Genomic DNA, 24,064 nt, shown 5'->3' with positions numbered 1-24,064 from the left:
TAATTTCCTTTTACTGCTAGATGACAGAGCAGTCACATATGTGAGTTGTTTATATGTGCAAATTAAGTCTCTGAACTTCATCTTTTCTGCTGGTAACAAAGCAACACCCCTCCCCAAAGTATATTTCTGTTTCTTATTTAATGGAGCAATTTTCACCTTTGCCTAATTAAGTTAAAGTTAGAAGAATATGAAAAAATTAACCTCATCTCAATGTCAGCACATTAACAGCTTCTTATTCTTGATGCATGTATCAGTAATGGCATGCAAGCACAAGAAGAAACTAAGTACAAAGATATGGTAACTATATATCAGTCTATTTACCATACAAAACATGATCAAAAAGCTCAGGGACTGAACTAATATTTGAGTTATAATGAAGCTTACCAGCTACTGGTGGATCTCCTTCACACTGTTTACACAGATTCTCATACTTCTACACTAATGGAAGTAGTTGCATTCCTGATAGGCTTCTTTTGGAATTGCTAATAGTTCCTGAGTCATATGCTGAATAATTTTCTCAGTCACTGAAAATCTGTGACCTTGAAGGAAACTAAGCTTCGAAAACAAAATCACAGGGAACTCAATCCAGTTTGAGTAAGGCATATGAGGGACCACAGTGATGGACTTCACCAGAAATTTGAATAGAAAGTGCCAAGGGTGCAAGGACATTGTAATGATGCAAGTGCCAATTCCCCACAAAGCCCACTTTTTCCAGCAATTTTTCTCTGAACCGCATCATACAATCACAGTAGAAGCATTTTCTACTATTTGTGGTTTACCCTTTGACCATGCAAGCCAAATTCATAATAAACAATGCTCTACAAATCAAAAACACAAGTGTGACCTTCATATTACATCACAGTTGTCTTGCTTTTTTTTTTGGGCTTTTATTTCTAGAGAAGATGAAGAAGACCCATTCCTCAATGAAAGCAATGGGTATTTGTTTTGCCGATTGTAGCCACCCACAATTTGTCACCAGTAATAATGGAAGAAAGAATGTGTGGGTCAGCACAACATGCTGACAAAGACATTGGCAAATGAGAGAGAACGCTCCACTCTGTGATCATCAGGGAAGACAAGAGGCATAAAATTGGCTGAAATGCACCTAATTCCAAATCGTGTGCTAAAATTGATTGATATGTCTTATGAGAAATAAATTTTTTGTTTATACTCCACGATGACCAAACGGTCAGAGGAGTTCAAAACATACACAGAATACAAGAAACAGCACCAAATTCAACAGTCACAGGCTAAGGCATAAGTACATGTGCCTTGAGTGAACCCCGGTCACTCGAGGCACATGTACTTATGCAACTGCATGCCTGACCACTCAAGCTACGGCGGCTAACAACTTTGTGGATAGTTACACACTGTTCATGCATGATTAGAGCACAAACAAAAGCAAAAATCATCTTTGAGGATAAGCAGCCCTCTTTAAAGTTTATGAACTGTTGAAGTCTTTGAACACATAGCTTGTTCTCTGGAAGCAGTTTTCAACATTTCTAAGTTTCTGTTCATTATTTCCCTAATTTGAAACAAAATTTGATGTGAATTCCCTATTCAATGAAATCACTCATTTTAAAATGTGGTAAAACACAATAAATAACCCTATTCAATGTGCACTAATTCAGACCAACTGCAGATAAAGGGGTGATTCACATGTTTCTGTCTAGATGAGTCACCAACATGTTGCAACTCTATCATGCCACAATTTAAAGATTCAAAGTCAGTTCACAAACTTTTTAATAATGCACTTTTTTTGTGCTCAAGTTTCTTTTTGCAGTTGCAATTATCAGCCCCACATGACAAACCTACATCTTTTCTGTTTTTGAAATAAGAGTAATTGCCAGCATTTTGTATGAAGAACTTCTTGGTATCATTCAAGGCAAAATGAAAGGTCTTGCAGTGGAAAGTAAGAATGACAATAACCAGTGTACCAGAAACTCCAAAAAGCACAAGATGTTAAACGTTGAGTCATCCCGAGTTACAACCACCCAGCTTAAAACAACCGTGCATACGAACAAAGCTCCATAAGATGGAAGATAGTAGAATTTTTTCAGAAATGAACCACCTTCATATATTTTTTCCCTTAATGATCAATAAAAAAAAAGTTCATAATTAAATTTTTTAGTAGTAGTAATGGCCGCATGGTGCAAGAAAGCCTATGGCTTATGCTGCACCAGCAAAAAAAAAAACGTGAATAAAACAATGATAAAAAAACCACCTAATTATTAATAAAAGAAAAGGAAAACCTATCATCCTATGCATTTCCCTCACCTGAAGGTACTATCCAGATATCCTTTGAATTTCCCCAAACTGTCAGCCTCTACCACCCATGTAGGCAACTTATTCCAGTAATTTATAACTCGCTGGCTAAAATAAATTCTCGCATAATTAGCCTCAATGGTTCAATGCACTCACTTGCCGCCTCCCTTAAGATTATAGGGTATATTCCATCAACTCCAGGAGCCTTACCGGCCTGTAGGCTCGACAGTTTTTCATTAAATAATCTTCTGAAATTTCAATATCATTAATTATATATTTTTCAACTTTGCTCCCACAATTTCCCATTGCCATGAAAAAAGGTTTTTCATCTGTAAATATCGATGCAAAATAACTGTTTTCATCTGCAATGGCAGCTGGTGTATTTAATACTATCCCTTTTCCCTTACGTAAAAGGTCCGATCTGGTTTGTCCTGCTCTTCTTGGCATTTATATATGTGAAGAATTCCTTATTCCCCCTCTTTGCTCTGTTTGCTAGCGATTTCTCATAAACTGCTTTTGCCTGTCGAACCTTTTCTGTGGCTCTATTACAGATCTTGTAGCTGTTATAGGCTTCAGTACTTTTTATTGCTCTGTAACTTTTCCATGCCACCTTTTTCTGCTCAAGTAATGTGGCAACTTCACTATTCATCCAACTTGGAACCCTCCTCATGGAGTATTTTTTCAAGGGTAAATACGCATTCAAGGCATCTGTGATTAATGTTTTAAAAGCATACCACAGTTCAATTGTATTCATTCTCTGTGAAATATCTACCCACTTAATAGAGGCCATGTAGCACCTTAAGGCATCGTAATTTCCTTTTCTGAAATTATAACCCATTCCTTTGCCTTTTACTACTGCTACCTCTCCATCATCCACCGTAGATCTCCATGATCACTTCCTGCTACTGGTTCCTCTACTGTCAGCCCTGTTATGTCATCTGATTCATGGATGATGAGATCTAGGATATTCTTTTCTCTAGTACTTTCCCTGACATGTCGATACAAATAACAGTCATCTAGTTGATTTAAAAATTTTGTTCCCCATGTCAAGTTTCTTTCCCATTTACTCCAATCAATTAGAGGCAAATCGAAATCACCCATAATAAGACATTGATGCTTACTTGCCCATTCCATTTGCATGTAGAGGCTTTCGTCATAATCTTCACAATCACCTGGTCTGTAGATTACTTCTACACGCATTATACCTTTGTTTCCAACTATCTCCCACAATACAGATTCTATACTAGCACGTGAAACTGGGAAAGCTATCGCACTCATTGCTGCTTCTGATAAGAAGCATTACCCCACAACCCCTTCTATCTACCCTATCCTTCCTAAATACATTATACAAGCCGTACTGAAACTCATCATCCCCTATTTCCAGGTGGCACCACGTTTCCATAAGCCCCATTATGTCCATGTTACTTGTTTTAACCAGCAGTTCGAATTCGCTCATTTTATTGATGACACTTCTAACATTACTATATAAACAATTAAGACTTACTGTTCTTGTATATTTAACAACCCTAACACAACCCTTGAAGTTTTTTAGTCTCTCTTCCCTGGCATTAGCTACCCGCTCACTTGAAACATTTCTGTCCCCAGAACGTCTAGATAATATGTCCAGTTGGGGGTAACATAAGAACTCTTGAGGTATGTGCAAGAGTTACTTTGCCCAATATTATCAGATAAACACGTGTCAGTATTACCCCCCCCAGCAGTTTCCCTGAACCTTTAAAAGGTATCTTCAATAATACTGGCAAAAACCTTTGCGCCACCTTTGTTTAAGTGTATCCCATCTCTACAAAACAAATTCCTTCTACCTACAAGTGTGGGCCAAGCTGATAGAAATTTCCCTCCTAAAGCCTTGCAGAGTCCAGTCAAGTCTTGAGGTAATTCACAAGGCTTTTAACATATAATCCCTCCTATCATGTCTGGGCAGAATTGCAGACATACATTGTGGCCTAGCTTGTGGCATTTCCTCAGCATGGTCCTGTATTTTTCCAACAAATCGTCAGATTGTGTACGTTTAATGCCATTAGTCCCCACATGAATAATAATATTCTCTTTACCCCCCCCATTAAAATCTGACAATCTATTGGTGACATCATTAATAGTTGTTGCTCCCGGCAGACATACCATGGTTCTACTCCACCTGTCCTTATTACAAAAAATATTCCCCGTTTCCCTGACAATAGTCTCCTAATAAAACAAAGTCCTTTTGAACCAGAGTAGTATGCACTTTTTTTCTGTTTTGAGGCCCGAAGCAGGAATGCATCACTTGGTAGATTGTTGGAGTCTTGAGTCCCTGACAAGCTCCCAGATGCATTATTATCGAGGGCAAGCACCCATTTTTTCAGTGACTCAAATTGTTCCACCAGTGCACCAAATTGTAATTTAAGATCGGTGCACTCCTTACATCAATCACAAAGAAAAGAATCCCCAGGTGAGCTATGATTTGTCACCAGGTCGACCTTGGAAAACATTCTACAGGTTCCGCAAAGGATTAAATCATGACTCACCCATAAATCGGCATCGGCTATTTCCGTGTGAGTCACGATACCCTGTGGCGTGTTTAAGGCAGATCTCATAATTACCATTATAAAATTAGCTAAATATATATGAAAATTAACTTTAAAAAATGATATCTATAATATTATAAAAATCAAACTGATACAGGAAAACCTACAACAAAATAATCCAACAATATACTAAATAAATCAAATATTTAAAAGCAATAATCAACAGTAATCCAATCCACTTAACTGAGGAGCCCTGACGAAGCGTGTCTGCTCACCTCGAATGTGCTAATTTTTGTGCTATCCTAATTAAAGCAGGTTGTTATTGATTAGGCTATATCGCTTTACTATGCTGCTGCAACAAATAAGATTCATTCTGTAAAATAATGCTATCGACAGTCTAGTACAGTGGTTTTCAACCGGGGTGCCATGTAATTTGTGTTTAAGTTGCTTAAACTTATTTTTTTTTAAATTTATATGTTTATTTCATTATAAATGTGTACGGTATCTTTTTAATTTTGTGGTGATCTATAATTGATGTTTATCTAGTAGCTCTATATAAAGAATAAAATTTATATACTGTATATATATAATTTGTATGACGAAATGTAATTTTTATAATTATATTATTGTAATAACTATCATACATATATAACTGTAATATTATATTTCAATAAAAAGAAATGAAAGTATAGCAGCAGCGTAGCAAACCAGTAGAGCGAAGAATTTAACATGCAAAATTAAGGATAGAGTAATGGAGAAACATTTGTGGCATTGTAGGACTATCGTATGGCACATGTCAGCAGATTTTGTCAGATGAGTTGAACATGAGGACTGCAGCCAAGTTTGTGGCCACGGTTACTGAGTGAAGACCAAAAGCAGCATCACATGGAAGTTAGATCTTCAAGAATGGGCCAGGAGTGTTAAAAACTTCCTTTCTATGGTCGTCACTGATGATGAGAGTTGGATAAATGGGTATGACCCAGAAACCAAGCAACAATCAACCCAGTGGAAGAGCCCATCTTCGAATGAAGAAAGCCCAACAAGTGAGGAGCATTGTGAAGTCCATGTTTTTTTTTGGATATTGATGGGATTATCCATAAGGAATTCATCCCTCCTAGCCAGACCATCAATACAAAGTTCTATTGCGATATCCTGAGCAGTGGCACACAAAGAACTGAATTATGGCACGTTGTCAAAAGAATTATGACAACGTGCCAGCCCACACATCACTCGCTATGGCACCGTTTTTGGCATCCAACAACACAATTGTCCTCCATCCCCCCTTATTCGCCAGACTTAGCCCCCTGCGACTTCTTCCTCTTTCCAAGAATGAAAATCAAGCTGAAGGGTCGAAGATTTAATAGCATAGAGGATATCCAAACTGAATCACAGGCGGTGCCGGACACTATGGACTTTCAGGATGCATTCAAATCATGGGAGAAGCACTGGGATCGGTGTTTACACTCTCAAGGGGACTACTTTGAAGGTGACGTGGTGAATAACATCCAGGGCAAGTAATTTTTTTTATAAATACATTTCGGGAACTTTTGGGTAGCACCTCGTAGACCAATACGACTGTAAAACAAACCGGCAGCTGGAGCTCACAGCCACCAGCCAACCACTTAAATCATGCAGTTATTAGATATGAACATTTATAATACCTATGAACAATGTCTTGCCTTCACTGTAGTCAGAAATGGCACTACATACCCTGGTCTTATAGGATGAATTCCCCCCACTGAATGCCTAAAAAGAAAATCAAAGTGAAAATATAAATTTTCAGAGAGAGAGAATTTATACTTACTCCTGTTTTCTGGGTTGACTGCGACTTCGGCTACGACTTCTGGAATTAAACCACTTATTATTCCACTCCTTACCACGGCTTTCCCTTTCCACAGTAAAGTCCCTTTCTTGTTTAGAAAATTCTGGTTCCTGTTTTTCATTTATAGAGTTCTGAAATTACCATAAAGAAATTAATCTTGCAAAATCACTTTTCTTATGTACATTTAATAAACAGAGCAGCTGAAACATTAGAAAATAATAGAGAAGAATGTTGGATTCTATGCTGGCCTAGGATTTGCTAACAACTATATAGATATATGAATTACATGGTTTGAAAGTTTAACTATCTAGAAGTGCTGAATATGCAATGTGGGTGACTAGCTTATTAGGAATACACAAATTGCTCATGGAGCTGAATACCATATGTCTGAACCAAGTTATATAAAATAGGTGGTCAAGTACTGTGGGATAGCATGTGTGTGTGATTCAATGAGCTGAGCAAATGGGGCAACAGGATGACCTGACTCTCGTACAATGATATAGTAGAGAATATCTATGGGCAGGTCAAGGATATTCACTATTCCAGGTTGTACTGAACACTACAATCACTTCTACTTCCTCTCATCAACAAACTGTCTAAAAAAAGGTAATGATTAAAAGGTAATTAAGTTGGTATCACAAATTATTTGGATGACAGAGAGGCAGTTAGCAAATGACCTGCAACTGCCTATAGAATCTCTTCTCCACAATAGCACCAATGTAACAATGCAACATCAGATATGGCTACCATGTGTGGGATGTTTACACACAAGTGTCTAGGTGTAGTGAAATTGGTCCAGCAATCAGAAAACATCCAACCAATGGCAGTCCTGTGGCTAGAGATAGCTTGCTGATGTGAGAGGCTGACATAGGGTACATCATACAGTCTAAGCTTGCCACAATCAGTCAAATGACAGCACATAGTGGAAAGCAAAATGGTTGGACCCTGTCACAGATGGAATATAGTGGCAGATGACCTCACCAAGTTAATTCATGCTATCTCTATATAAAGGCTTAACAGGGAAATGAACACATTTACTCACACAAACATTTCTTGATATCAAGAAAAATTCCTCAAACAAAATTAATTCAAGCACACAATAGTCAATATTTCAGAATCTCTTTGGCTCTGTTTTCAAGGCATATCTAGACAGAGAAAATTGCATGTTAACCAAAAACTTTATACAATAAAAAAAAAAAAAAAAAAAAAAGCAATTCAAAATTAGCTAGTTATAAAAGGATTATGAAGAATGAAATATGATATAAAAACTTTAATTATTGAAGTGTGGGCAAGCAAAGATTTACAACTTGGCTTCCTATTTGTAGATCAAAGGGGGGGGGGGGGTTAAACACCAAAGGAAAAGGACAAGTAAAAGAAACAGGGAATGAGGAGATAACAGAATATTTGGAAAACATGAATGAGCAACATAATGGCAGAGTGGTCAGTCACAAAGGTGAATAAGTATACGTGCTTTGAGTTTGCATGACTGCTAAATACAGTGACATTTCTTGTACTCTATCTTGTGAACTATTCTATGCCATCAAGGAGTATAAACAGAATATTTAATATATAAAAATATAAATAATAATAATAATAACAAAATAAATTAAAATGAGAGAATATGTATATACAAATATTAAGAAAGGGAACTAAATAAATAAAAGGGCAAAAACTAAAGAGAAGAGGGAAAAAAGAAAAAGGAAAGAAAGAACAGACCATAGCAGAAACTAAACTTTGTGTAAGAGTTTAAAGAAAAAACTGAAGAGGAAAGTTATAGGTTAACACAGTTGTTCCCAAACTTTTTCATCTTCCCCATTATATAATTACTCATCCCCAGTTTTTTTTTTTTTTGTTGTTAGTGTATCAGCTTCTGTGGCCATAATGCACCTCCCAAAGTTTTTGCATTTTACTCTGATCCAAGCCCGGGGCAGGATTCGAACCCGCAACCTTTGGGTTGCCAGGCAGGCACTTTACCCACCTGGCTAGCCAGGTCGGCTCATCCCCAGTGGCTTCTACTATGCCCTATAAAGAGCATTATTCAGACCAGCAGTTTGCATGACCCACTAAGGAAGATAACATAATAAAATTCAAAACAGTAACAATTGCATATTAATTTAAACTCCAATTAAAACTTTTTAGTTTAATTTAACAAAATTGATAAACAATCTACTGACACCAGCTTTTCAAAGTCTGATGGTCATTTAGCAAGGATCTTATATACAAGGTTTACTAACTACAGTGTTCAATAAATTCTTAATGTAATGGATGAACTTGATGAAGTGATACCAGTTTCCCAATGCCTATTTTAAGTCACTTATCAAGAGTCAAATCACATTTGGTAATCTAGAGTCAATTTCTTTGCTTGGGGAGAAGTTGAATGACCACATTAAATATTTATAACTACTTACCAAATGTGCACAAAATTTATAACTACTTACCAAATGTGCACACCTACCACAGATGTGTGGAAACCAATTTATACAAAAATCAAGTAATTACCAATAATTAGCTATTTTGTGACAACTGAAAATACAGTGTCCCAAGGAAATAGCTTTGAAAGTGATAAGAGCAGTAAAACAAGAAGTGAGGAAGGTGTTTTGCTCTAGACTGGTTAATCGTAAATAAGCAATCAAAAAAATTGTGGGACACTTCCACTGGCACATCCCCTGCTGCCCCCCCATGGGGTGCTTTGGGGACAATTGGGTTAACACAAGGATAGTAAATTTTCAATCAAATTCTTTCTTTTCCTAGATATGTCATGAAAATAGAACCCAAAGAGGTTCTGAAACACTGACTATTATGTGCTTGAGTTAATTTAGTTTGTCTTGATATAAAATGTAAATTTCATTAACCAATTAGTTAAGTATAAAATTTACATGTTTGTGTATTTAACATTAAGAATTTAATCAGCTCTCATGTCTTTCACAGATCATATCAGCTCTATAATAAGTTTTTAAAGCTGAGTTATTCTAAACATTAACTTAGGTCAGAAAGTCAAAGATGAGCTTGACCTATATATATAAGAAATGGCTGACTTCTTCCTTGAATTCAATACAATTTTTCTGTATGAAAATAAATTCACCTTGTTCATATGTGCCTTGCTTGCCATGAAAAATTTATGGTGTATACACAAATTATGTAATGATGTTCACCCACTTCTTCTTCCACTTCATTCATCTTACAAATGATCCAAAAAAAAAAAAAAAAAAAAATTCTCTAAATGATTTCTTCCTTGTGCTAGTACCAACAAATACAAGTTTAGCCAAGTTGGCAAATATCAGCATGCCAACTTTTAAAAATTGAAAAATAGATGACTTTTAATAGCACTATCTAACCTAAATCTTCTTTCACAAATTCTTTAAAAAATAATATATATATATATATATATATAATTAATGTAACCTTCTTTTAACAACACAACCAGAACAAACTATTTAATAACTATTAACAATGATGGTGCACTAAATTTGACCCAAGTTGAGTTTTAGTGTGCAATCTAATTCCACCTACAATATATACATAAACTAAAATAAAAATTAAATCTTTATTATTAAAATTAAGATATGTAACCATGTCAAAATATATGCAATCACAGTTCAAATATATTTTTAACCTAAATGACATTTTTAATGCATGCTTATACAGAATGCAGTTGCATATTTAGACTAAATATAAGCAGCAACCTAATGTCAATTTTTAAACATATACATTATATTTGGTAGGTCTATAAAAAATCGGAAGAAAACCAAATTAACAGAAACCAGAAGGCATACACCAGATTACTGCCAAACTGACTAATTTTACAATGGAGTGAACTTTCTTCAAAAGCTGTTCTAATGCATGAGTATTTAATTTCTTAGACCATAAACTACTCATATTTTAAAGTTCTTTAACAAATTTATTTTTCATCCATAAATATCATTTATGTTTAAAGAGCAAAAACTATAAAATAAAAGGGGCTCTTACCTTTAAATCTTCAAGTTTTTCACGGATTGTAATAAATCCAAGATGCAATTTACCACCAAAATGGTCAGCCAGACGGCGATCGTTGTCATGAATCCCTAAATAGGCTGAACACACTTCACATACTCTGAGCTTCTGTTGCTGGTAACTTGAAGCAGGCATCGAATTTCGGTACTCTTGCTAAAATAATAATAGTATAATTATATATAATTTCATCTAAAGCATTACTGCTGAAGCTCTGGAAAATATGTCCAAATTTGATTTATCCACAAAGAATAACACACAAACAAATAATAACCTGTGAATAACAGTGTACACTAAAAAAAAAAAAAAAAACTCTGTATGAACCTGGTCACAACTGGTGTGTGTGTGTGTACACGCATGCTACAGGAGTTTAGTGGTGCATAAGCTGCAGTGGCTATAGTGCACATATTTATGGGAATGTGCTATAAAATAACTTAAGTGTAACTACATCATTTTCATTTCAGAAACCAATAAACTTTAATTTGTTTCAGAAAAAGAAAAATTCATCAATGTTTGCCTTGTCACCGAATATGCTGTAGTGTCATCAATTCAATCCACGGAACAAAGGACTGAAGTTCTGTCCTGTTGATATTGGGAGCAGTCAATCAGAATGTTTGATACTGTCAGATGGGCTGAACAGTACGGATACTGAGGAGGATCACTGCCTGTGAGTAGATGGAGGCAAGTCAGATAAGTATGACCTATTCTTGCCCATGCAAGTACCACTTCTCGTAGCACTGTCTAATGCTAGAGTGCCATTGTTTTGGGTCCTGTTTCAACTGATAAAGTTTATTATTGTTTGGGTGTGCCATAGTTCTATCTGGTGCATATTTTATCTGGTTCTATCTGGTTCCACTGTGTAAGGCATGCTACTTGTATGATGAGATTATGGTCAGAGGCAATTAATCAGTGAGATTATTATTATTAGTCATATGGTACAAGGAAGCCTGAGGCTTATGCTGCACCAGCCAAAAGAAATTCCCTGAGTTATTGAGAGAGAGAGAGAGAGAGAGAGAGAGAGAGAGAGAGAGAGAGAGAGAGAGAGAGAGAGAGAGAGAAGTAGTAAAAAGGAATCACCAAGAAAGAGAAGAATGGTGATATCCAGCTCAGGATCATGGGTGTGCCAAGCTAATATTTACCAGATGTGAGCCCCAGGGGTTAAAGAACAGGGAAGAGGTTAATTTTAAAACTATTTTAGAATTAACCTCTGTGATTTTTCGCACCTTTTTTGGCCAGTTCACTCCCCTTATCCCTGAATGTGCTGGGATCCACCAAAAGATCATTAACTGATTATGTTCTTCAATTTGACATAGTAGGCTCCTGATTTGGTTTAAAACAGGGTGAACCTCATATGAAGGATTTTGCATTGCCATAAATGAACTGAGTGTCAGTGTAAACTATATATTCTGAAGGTGGGTAAAGAATCAGGTTTTGTAAAATTAATTTTATTGTGTGTAGTTCTGGTTAAAAATTGCTATACTCAGGTGGAAGGGAAGCTGGATTGACAGCAGAGAGTGAAACACTGCCACTGTTCCAATAGTTGAATGTGATTTTGGAGCCATCAGCATATATTGGCAAGGACTCAACATAATTCTAGAGTTATTTCACATTGTGTGTCAGTTCAAGATTCTTTCCCCATTGATGAAAATAAGTATCACAGATCAGTTGAGGAAGGGGAATCCAAGGTGGGTGAGTAATTCATTACCTTTTGCCTACTGAGAAAAGGAACATTCCAACTCTGTCTTAGTTCAAGAAGGTGTAGGGCCTGCTGGTCCTATTTTACTAGGTTTATTTCTATAGATTTTGTAGTGGTGGATTGAAGAGGTATGACTAAATAGGATGCAGATGACAACTTTGTATTTTAGTTGCATACGTTAAGTAGCAGTTTGTCTCTGGCTGAGAGCTTGTTGGCTATAAAGGCAGAAGCACACTGCGATCCATATTTGCATCTTTTGGCCACTGGCAGGAGCAGTGCCACCACTGACCAAGTGATAAAAGGTTAGAGTGTTATGAAGGTTAGTTCTATATACAGAAGAAAAGTGCCTTTCCTTTCCTTTATTTTTAGGAAGCTTACGTCTTTACTCTTAAGAGCAAACTTGAATATTTTCTGTAATCTACTGATTGAAGAGAAGACACTGAAACTCGCTGGCACTCCAGGGCCAACTGCTTCAGTCTGATGATGTTTGCCATCAGTTACTTTCATAATAAAATAGTGTCAAGGAGCTAGGATTACCCTAACCATTAACCTGCCACTCAAATCAGATCAGTTGGGAACCATCCAAATCATTGGTGAGGATACTTGAGAGCTCTTCAGACCCTGAATAAACATTAGTCATTTCCTCTGCCAGAAAAATTTCAAGCTCTTCTACTCCACATAAGTACTTTTGTTTCATAATACAGCACCTTTTCATAACATTCTGGTAACCAAATAAAATTAGCATACTTTACTGTGTTCAAATCACAGAAATCATTCTGCTATCACTGAAGACCAAAGCAGAGTACTGGCACCAAGGGTTTGGCATATGTTCAACTTAGATAAATACTGCTATCCATGGTTCTGCCTAAGTTGCCAATGTCTTTTTTTTTTTTTTTTTTTAAATTATACAGTACCACCTGAATGGGTTAATCCACTATATATTTAAAAATCAGAGGCAGCCAGGACAGTCATTTAAAATCTGCTGGTTTTTCACCAGGCAGCCTCTATTAGCAAACATATGGCCAAGAGTTGGGTATTTTTCTAAGTGAACGGCATGACATGTTTAAATGGAAGCAAAACTTTCATTTAAACATAATGTCAGGAAAAGCAGCCCTTTAGCTGGGCTGCCTTTCCCGACACAGTATGATACCATAGGATTTGCATAGAAATATTTCAATTCAACAGTTAAAATAAAATTGGTAGGGTTTACTGCATTTGATTTTCAGCTATGGGGATCTCTTGTGCATTTTTATACAAAACAGATTGATCTCCAGACGTGTGATGCTTATATATATAAGACGATTTCCTATTATTAGCAATTAAATCCTGGCTGCAGGGAACCAAACACCAAAGAATAAATTATTGAAACAATTCACAAAAGAAGGGGAAAGAGCAAATGCTAATCCATGGAAGATTACCTCATGTAGACAGCAGATAGGAGGATTGATATATTAGTGTTACTAGCTAGGTTGCTGGAAGCTTAATCTCACCTGAAATTAACTCCCATGGATGAAGTCTTTGTTGAGAGAGAGATTCATATCCTAAAAGATCATGGTATCAGATAACCTAAACCAGTAGTTATCAACTAGTGTGCGACAGAACACTGATCTTCTGCAATCTTCACATCTGCTGCGAGATTAGGAAAAACTCCATTTAGTCCAGTGACAAATCTCTCATTAGGTGAAAATACGTCATTTAACTCCAAGCGTAATTCAAATGACAGTATGTTGAGAGGTGCATATGCAGTGAATATTGTTTATAAAGTGCACCTCCCAACAGTTCTTGATGAAATGGCAGGTACAATAATTATCAACAAACCAAGTTGGTGACATGCTTGAACAGCATTGGTAGGACAATAATATATCCTATATTTCTGGTAGTTCATTTGATTGTGGCTCATATGAATTAGCTTGTAACAGAGATTACAAGCTAGTTCACTTCATTCTGATGGGCATAATGAAGTGAACCAATTTAATTCATCTAATTCTCTAGGCAGTTCTTCACGTCAAAGGGAAAATAATAGCCAATCTGCCCATCATAGAATTAACCAAGCAAATGTGGCCAAATCTTTCCACCATTAAGGTAAATGAGAAGTCTGTCTTCTCATACTCGAGTTCTTGTAGAAATTCCCTAGGTGATACGCTCTAGCCTCAAGGTTGACAAAAAGATAAATTCTGTAAATGAGACCTATCTCATTCATAATTCTAAAGGGAATTCTAGAGATGGAAGAAATGAAAGATCAATGTTTTAAAGATGCCCATGTATAAGGTGAGTAGGATCATATGTAAGGAATTTTAAAGTCTGTTTTGAAATTAGTTTTTCTTTTGTAGTTTTGCATGGCTGCTAGTCTACATATATAGTCAAATGGGATTCTTTTCAGGAGGAAAAAAAAGAAAAAAAATTGATTCATATGTATATAAATGCCAACTGTTATTTATGTATTAAATGATCTTGGTAACATGCCTCCCACCATTCCCAACACGCTCCATTCAATGTCTCCTGAGTATTGAAATCCCCCCACTCTGTATGAGGGCATTTAATAAACCAAGGTAATAAACAAGCAAGTTAAAAAAAAAAGACTATGACAAAGCAGTCCCCCTCTCCCAAATGAGTCTTATCTAGGATGAAAGATTAAGACAGAGAATGAACTCACATTCCTCATTTTGAAAAATAACAGAGAATGTCTTCAACATACTAAAGTCAGATCTGGACCAGAACAGGGAACCCAGAGAAAAACTGCCTCAAGAGCCCCATAAACAATACTAGCCAAGGAAGTGCTGCACTGGCTAGAGAACTTACAGATGTTGTGCACCTGTTTATATATTTGCCCCTGAAACATCACAGCAACACTAGATAGACAAATTCCACAGCACAATCAACAGGAATTCATATGCATGAAAAGAGACACACCAAAAGACCCAACTTATCACATTTTCACCAACAGACACAAATACCTGTTATCAATTCTAGATTGACAATCCACTGAGTGTAAGGAGTTGGACAGACCTAAGTCAGGCAAAGATCATGGAAATGTGGATAACACTGTCTTATCCACATTTCCTCTGAATGGACTCTAATCTTCTAATTTCCTTTCCATATATCTGTAAAAGAATAAGAGTTTACCTCAATATGATACTCTCCAGAAATTAATGAAAACAATTAAAAAATAGAAAATCTTACATTATAGTAAGAAATAACAATTAAAAATCAAATGAACACAATTAAAAACCTTAAATTAATAATGTAAGATTTTCGATTTTTTAATTGTTTTCATTTTAATTTCTGGAGAGTATCATATGGAAGTGCTCTACATATCACATTGAGGTAATCTTTTATTTTTTACAAATATTGATATCAACGTAGAATGTATTGAGCATTATAGCTCTGGTTCATACTATCAAATTTCCACATGATAAGAAATTATTGTTCTGGATCTCACAACAAGATACACAAAATGACTGCTAAGCAGCAGCATGGCCTCATCTTCCTTAAATTCTACATTTTTGGGGGTTTAAATTAGGGTGCTGTTTGTTTGGGGATTTTTAAGGCACATCAGCATCTATGGCCAGAGTGCACCAAATATTACTGATTCAATGAAGTAGCTGGTCTATAATAAATATCCTCAGTTTAACTTGTCAGGAAAAGTGCACGAGTCTTCAGCATCAATACATACCTGACATCTTTTAGAAATTTGCATCCAGAAAAAACAATGTAGTTAAGTCTTTCAAGAAAGATGCACTGCAACGGCATTCCAGAATAATGATAATTAATATATATCATACAATGCAATGCAATGGAAAAATCGTGCATCTTGTAATCATATGCAACAGATTACCAGTTATCTAAATTTTTTTTATTTATTCTCACAAAACTCATTAATGCATACAGGTCTTATGCAGAGGTTTTTGTTTTAGAAATACCTTTAAAAAAAATAAAATGTAACCTAAGTAATAATAATTAGAAATAAGAGTGCAGTAAGAAATAGAAATACAAGCAGAATTTATACCAACCTCTGCAATTAATTTTCTTTTTCGTATGTCATCTATCTGTTCCATTAATTCCAACGATTTCTCAACATTGCCTTCATTCCCCAGATCCTCAGCTTCAGCTAATTTTTTCCCTATTTGTTCAGCTAGTTCATGCACATTATTCAGCTGAGAAAAAAAAATATAATAAATAAATACATAACTAAATAAAATATCAGAATTCACAAACAGTCATGACAAATTTTGCTCAGGCTCTGTGGCAAACACCTATGGAACTAATCTGCTAAAGTTTTAAAAGAATGAAGGAAACTTTAGTAATTATAAGTAATTAAGGCACAGGATTATGGGAAAAATCTTAATACATTCCCATACATCTACATCAGCCTAAGTAGCCATTTTACATGATTTAAATTATTCTCTGTTACCTGTCCATAACTCAGTTCTTGAATTCATAAACTTCAGAGAAAAAAATAAATACAGAACTTCAATTCTTTTCAGAATCATGAATTTAGTAAGCAAAACCTTTATTCTGTTAAATGATCAACATATCTATCAAACAATTTATACAAATGTTATTCAATTCCATTTTTACTTGTACCAAAATATGATCTATTTGATAGCAAATAAAATTCAACTTTTAATAAAACAGGTTATAACTATGCAAGACATGATCAAAACAAAACTTAGTGAAGTTTTACACACCCCTATATTAATTAAAATAACAAAATTCATATAAAACTAGTTGAATCAACGATTTTCAGAAGATGAATCAAATTTTGAACTCAAGAATGATTCCAAGTAACTGGCAAGGGAACAAAAATACAGTACACTCTTATTAATTCAATATCAGATTAATCAAAATGTGATGTATTTCAAAGTTATTACAATTTTCTGACCAGTAATGTAGGTTTTATGTGCATTTTTGTATGGATTATTTGAAATACATCTACAATGAAAGTTAAATTCTGAAGTGGGTCTTGCAACTTGTGAAATAACAAAATTATCTAATTTTTGTTATTTCACAAGTTGTATAATTTCAAATTAAGATTTAAGATTGTCTAATTTGAAAAGGCTGCTAAAACCCTAGAAGTAAACATCACTATAACAAAAATTTGATGGTGTATTGTATATAGTATCATTATACAGTATGTAGCATCTTTAGATTTCTGTTTGCTTCCCCAAGAACTGTGTGCAGAATTACGGAGAATTCTAAGAAACTATTTTGAATAACTGCTGATATCTATGTATGTCATTTGAAAAATAGTTTATAATCAATCCCCCCCCCCTTTTTTTTTCTGTTTTAGATTTCAAACAGGAAAAGAACCATGAGCCTTACAATGAAGAAGCTTGAAATTGCAAAGTGGCATGCAGGATATGAAAATGCCGAAGAGGTTGCATGCCAAGTTCGAGAAATTTTCTAGTCACAAATTATCCACAATTAAGACTATAAGGAAAATTGTGAAAAAGTTTTATGAAGTGGGAACAGCACACAATCTACCAAAACCTGGTATTTCAAAGACATCTAAATTTGAACTTGTAAGAGGATATCAAAAGAAGGCAGGGAAAATCATAAAAAAGTAAAGTTTGAAACTGAATTAACAGAATCATAAGGAACTAAATACAAGGTTTATTGTCTTGTGTAATACAAAGTTTGAATGAGGGCAACCCATACAGAAGACCGAAAGTTGCCTTGCCAAATGGTTCTTGGCCTCAAGCATTACAAACCCAGATATTGTTGACAATGTTTTGTGGACTAATGAAGCCACATTTAAACTGAATGGAAATTTAAACTAAATATTAATCACCATAACTGTGTTTATTACTCTCTTAACTCCCATTTATTCTTTAACAAGGATTTAAACACTCTTGGTTTGACAGACTGGGCTGGAATTTGGACAGGTGTTCTCAGACTGATAAAAGACAAAAATCATTCTATTATCCAAAATCAATTTACAACATCTCACTATGCAAAATCTGTCCAAGAATTCTTGGATGAAAAGTTTCCAAGTTGACGAATCAGACAGCAGTGTTCCACTGAATTTACATTTCACTCCCTGGGTTTACTTTTTATGGAGATTCTTAAACGACAAAGTAATAAACACAGGTCTCCGCTGGAGCTTTAGAAGTCTATAGAGAATTTGAGAACATTTCTGAGAAATTGTTTTACTGTGTGTCACTCTCTGCTCAAAGGGCTACAATTTTGTTAAGACCAAAATTGGTGGCATATTGAGCAGATGTAAAATATTTTTGGTTAAAGTTTATGTATGCACTTTCTATTGGGCTAGCATTAATTAAAATATATATTTAAAAGTGTTGTAATTTACAGTTAAAGATGTTTACTTACTTATGGACAACCCTGTATACATAATCCATTTTGTCTACACCATGGAAGGGAGAGAAAAAAAAAGCAATCATTAATTAACAATACAAAATGTGATTTCCCAACACACATACTGTGTATCTTCATGTATCTGCATGTACATGCTCAATCTGAGAAAGAGAGAGAGAGAATAAATGTTCGACAAAGGAAAAAATACTTTTGTATTGGCGGATTTAAAAAAATTAACAATGCTCCATAAGGAATTCACAACAAGGTATATTAAATCATTTTTCTTGAATGTAATCACAAAGATTGCTGAGTTTTGTTTTTGCAACCATAATAGTCATGTAGCTGGATGCATATAAGCTGAACCAGCTCTGTGAAACAAGCACTGTGTTGTTAATTATGTATATTTTTGTATTAGCCATATAGTGCTAGAAAGCCACAGGCTTTGGCTTCACTAGCCAAAGGAGAGAAGGGAGAAGAAAAGAAAAAAAGCAGCAGATAATAAAAATACAAATTATGCACTTTCCTCCCCAGTACACTGGATAGTTACCCCAGTAAATTATCCAGTTGACCTTTGAATTTCTTCAAACTGTCAGTCTCAACTACCTGTAAAGGCAACTTGCTCCAGTAACCAACGACTTGCTGGCTAAAATAAAACTTCCTACAAACTAGTCTAAACCTCGTCCCCTGTAATTTAAATTTATGGCCCAAAGTTCTGGAATTCTTTATAACAGTCAAAATTTTACATTAATCATTTTACTAATCCCTCTCAGAGCCTTATAAACTTCAATCAGGTCCCCTATAAGGTGCCTTGTTGCCAAGCTCTGTAGCCCACAAAGTCTTTCCTCGGATGGTTGCCCTTTTGCCAAGCTCTGTAGCCCACAAAGTCTTTCCTCGGATGGTTGCCCTTTTGCCAAGCTCTGTAGCCCACAAAGTCTTTCCTCGGATGGTTGCCCTTTTGCCAATCTCACCATGCAAACTGCCCTCCACTGGATCCTTTCAGGAAGTTTTTTCAGATGAGGTCTCCATACTTGGTCACAGTATCCCAAATCCAGTCTTACAACTGCCTATAACTTCCCTGTCTCTACAGGATATTGTTTGATAAATCATCAATAGGACATCATGAGCTTTCCTGACTACCTGTCTACACTGCTCAAAAAATTTTATATCTGTCTATGTCGTAACTCCCAGATCCCTTCCTTTCTGTACTGTTTTTAATTCACCCCCACCAAATGTATAAATTACTTTGGGGTTGCTATTCCTCAAATGTAAGCCCTTTGTAAAATATACATACTTTCAAAAGAAAGAGTATTCATACCATAAAACAGCAAATAATATCTTTAGGATTTTATTTGCTGTTTAATACTTGTATTAATAAAAAAAAAAGGGGGTGACATTTCTCTCCTCTTGCACTGCCATTCATTCAGTAAACTTAGTAACAGCACTAAACTACTCTTACTAATTACAGCTGAGTAAGCTGGTCATAGAGTACTTGTGAACTGTGACCAGTTTAATGTTACTTTAGAGCAGCAGAGAGAGAGAGAACCAGAGTGTGTGTGTGGTGTGTGTAGAGCTTTAAAAATATACCTTTTCACATTTGTATGATTCTGTGATTTAAATTTATTTTGTGTGCATAAATTAAGTAGTCATTTACAGAAAATGATTAACCTTGAAGCTGCTCTGGATGCTTTTCTCTCATTTTCAATAGTATTTAACTAGGCTCAGCAATCCAAGTTAAGACTAAGAATACAAAACCTCTGCACCCGAATTGAATTCTAATGGCCTGAAAGCCAGTTTTTTTTTAATGCATTCTTTATTTTGGTATATGTAGTTGTATAGTTGTAATATTTTCCTTTCACACAGCTTCCATGGGTAATCTTTTCTGTAAATGGCAATTTATTTGTAAATAAAAAAAAAAAAAAAAAAAAGCCCACTTAATTCCACAATAAAGGCAAAATTTTGGATTGTTGAATCAAGCATATTTGATCAGCTGTAGTAAGACATTTTCCATCTACCACTCTCAGCTGTCCTAAAGTGATGTCAAAGTCACTTCATACAGCAAGAAAAATGTGATAACATGGAAATAAAAAAATATTTTTTGCCCGGATTACTAGTAAAAAACAGCAAATAATAACCCATAATATGAATAACCTCTCTCTCTAGAAGAAATGTACAACTACACATAATAAACAACACATTGTATGTTTTTATATACATACTCTTATACATTGAGCTGCACAGCTATTATGATGACAATAACGAAACTTAGCAATCTTGTTATCACACACAAGAAATTCTCTACGGCACAATCTGTTATCTTTCTCATATTGGATAATTCATTAACCATCTATTCACAAATGTCTAAAACAATGAAACTAAAAGAATATTAATATTTTAAATGAGAATTATGAAAATTTTGCATGGTGTTAATAAAAGTATCTGACTAAAAATTTCTCTTGATTAATATATTCTAATAACTGATATATTCTGAACTTGTACTGATACTTCAAACATGTTTAAACTGAAATAAATGTATTTTGGTCCCTTGAACTTTGAATCAATGTTTTACTATGTTTTTTTTCTTTCTTTATTTTTTTTTTTAACCAGTGACTCCTTTATTTTCCCTGCAACAGAAATCAAGCTAACAGGTCTGTAATTACTCATGTCACCCTTTGATCTCCCTTTGTGGACCGGGGATATATTTTCACATCACCAGTCCACATGGAGCTCCTATGAATCCATATATATATGTTAAATGTTCCAAATATTCATTGTTGAAACATTTTGATTTTAAATATATAAATAATTTAGAAATTATAAAGGCAAAAGCCATAATTTAAAATTATGGTCCTTGTCTTTAATTTAAAACCAAAATAATAATATTGAAGCTGCTGAAGAGACTAGCTCAATTTCAGACGTGTGAAAAAATCACATACAGTAGACCACAGCTTTGATTGGTTCACCGTACGATCAAATCACTTTACGATGGATTCTCCATAATAAAATACTGTTCACTATATGATATGTAGTAAGCACCGGTCATTGGGATCACATTTGCAAATTGAATTTTAATTCTATTAAATGGCGATTCTAATAAGCAAAAATAGGAATAATATTATCCACAGGCTATAAAAGTAAAGATATATTAAGCACAAATTTACACTTTATTAACTTACCAATTAACAAAATTAAATGATATGTGAAATTTCAAGAATATTTTCCACAAGTTAGCAAAATAAAAATAAATTTATGCTTACGTACATAGCTTAATTAATACTGTAATATACATCTACTAATTATATTTCTGTTACTGACATTTTTTTTGGATTGTGAAATTTAAAACAAAAAATATAAGCAATCAATAACAAAAAAGCAGCATGCACAAATTGCAACTAACAGGATACGCACAAGTGAGATATGGAGTAACAAGTTTACGAAACTTAAATTGGAATGAAGAGAAGATTCTGAAAATTTATGTATTTTATATGAGTGAAGACTTCAGTGAAGGGGAAATGCATTTCACAATAATAACGTAAAAACCTATGATAATTTCACAATAATAACGTAACGTAATAATGTAGAATTCAAGCTATCGATATTATGCATGCAAACAGATCGAGTTTACTACCCGTTTAAAATTGATTCCACTAACAGAAAAGCCCAATAAACCAGAACTGCAAGAGTTTGTTTTATTGTAGTGATCTCCAGAAATGTACTTTAGAAAAATATCACAAAGGCGTTCAATTTTGATTCTTATAACAGAATATATGATAACAATGAAGTGTAGTGCATTTTAATGATCTGAATTGGTTTCTTGAAATTTGATTCTCTCAGCCAGAGGAAGAGTGTTTTGTTTTTGCATCCTTTATTTAGTTGGGAGTGTTTCCTTTTTTTGTGTCGTTTTAATTAATATACTAGTTTAAATAAATTTTTTTAATAAATATGTACAATTTCCATTATAAAAATCATATTTTAGTTATATAAATAAAGAACATGGGCGCTTCACACATGAAGTACGAGCAGGTAGGCCCAGAAGCATAACACCTCATGTTCAGGAAAGGGTGTTAGAAAGAATAGAACAAAATCCAGGAATTTCAACAAGGAGGGTTGCTCTGCAAGAGTGTGCACTGAGTCATAGCAGTGTGTAGCAAATTTTACTTTGCCAATTATTGTACCCCTACCATATCCAGTGTGTACAAGGCCTCAGCAATACAAACTACCCTCCCAGAGTGAACTTCTGCCAGTGGATGCAACAGTGTGTCCTGAACCCCCAATTTTAAAACAACATTTTGTTCACTGACAAAGCTGGGTTCTTGTGATGGTATCTTTAATTTTCATAACTGTCATGTTTGGTCCGATGAAAATCCTAATGCAATTCACGAGTCATGACATCAGCAACGTTTCTCATTGAATGTCTGGGCAAGACTACTAGGAGACCGTCTAATTGGACCACAGTTTCTGACAAACAGGCTAACAGAAGAGCTGTATCTTCAGTTCTTGCAGAATGTTCTTCTAGACCTCCTTGATGATGATAATATTCCACTTCAGCAATGCCAGAGCATGTGGTTTGTGTATTGTGGTGCACTGGTACATTTTGCTCGAGTTGTGACTTGGTAACTAACTAGAAGGTATGCTCAACAGTGGATAGGTAGAGGTTGGCCTGTAATGTGGCCTCCCAGATCACCAGACTTAAATCCTATGGATTTTTGTATCTGGGGTCATGTAAAAACTTGGTGTACACTTCTGACATTAGCACAGTTCAGGAATTGCAGCATTGGGTTGAAGGAGCCTTTCAGCAAATCAGAAATGACCTAGGAATGTCTGAGAGGATTTGCAACTCAATACAGAGAAGACTACAAAGCTGCATACGGATGCAAGAACAGCATTTTGAACACCTTTTGTAACATCCTGTAACATCTGAAATTCTGTGGTGTTGAAACCAAAAATTAAAAATGTATTAGCTTATGTTTAATAAAATCACCCTTAGCAAAGGATTTACAGCTTTTTGCTAAACTAGTGCTCCCAAAGTCAGTGGTGGATCTTAACAGAAAATGTGCATTATCTCAAATGGTTCATTTGCAGCCTGATGTTCACTGGGAATTTTTTTGCTTATTTTAGTTTGTACTTTGCCTTTAAATTATTGACCATTTTTGAAACACCCTATATAAGGTTTCCAAAGGTTTAATATATTGAGATTATGGAGGATTCAGGTGTGCATTCTAGAAATGGGAACTCTGAATTAAATTTTCTTTTTATGTTCAGTTGGTGCAGTTGCAGCTACCCACAGTCCTTTAATTCTCCTACATGAATAGACAATTCAGCAAAGAAGTACTATAGTTAAAAAAAAGGATGAATACATCAGGATTTGAATCCTAGACAGAAAAATGTCTCAACTGTTGCTTAATTTGCTTCCAAATTAAATTAGGTTTGAGCTATTTTGCAATGGCCTCCATAGCCGAG

At 34.9% G+C, this 24,064-nt stretch overlaps 1 protein-coding gene across 4 annotated transcripts in view; it reads right to left on the bottom strand.

Moving 5' to 3' along the window:
• LOC150076793 (putative RNA-binding protein Luc7-like 1) overlaps window positions 1-24,064 on the bottom strand; it is a 180,175-nt gene that overhangs the window by 41,308 nt on the left and 114,803 nt on the right. For all 4 annotated transcript variants that reach the window (XM_090386712.1, XM_090386711.1, XM_090386713.1 and 1 more), the window contains 3 exons: window positions 16,303-16,446; window positions 10,576-10,752; window positions 6,592-6,740 (listed from right to left, as the gene is read on the bottom strand). In XM_090386712.1, coding sequence (XP_090242838.1) covers window positions 6,592-6,740; window positions 10,576-10,752; window positions 16,303-16,446 — 470 coding nt within the window. The remainder of the gene's footprint in view (window positions 1-6,591; window positions 6,741-10,575; window positions 10,753-16,302; window positions 16,447-24,064) is intronic.

This window comes from Mastigoproctus giganteus, chromosome 12 (genome assembly GCF_048544385.1).
Source record: "Mastigoproctus giganteus isolate SK-2022 chromosome 12, ASM4854438v1, whole genome shotgun sequence".
NCBI lineage: Eukaryota > Metazoa > Arthropoda > Arachnida > Uropygi > Thelyphonidae > Mastigoproctus > Mastigoproctus giganteus.
This window is presented reverse-complemented; position numbering and strand designations above follow the sequence as displayed.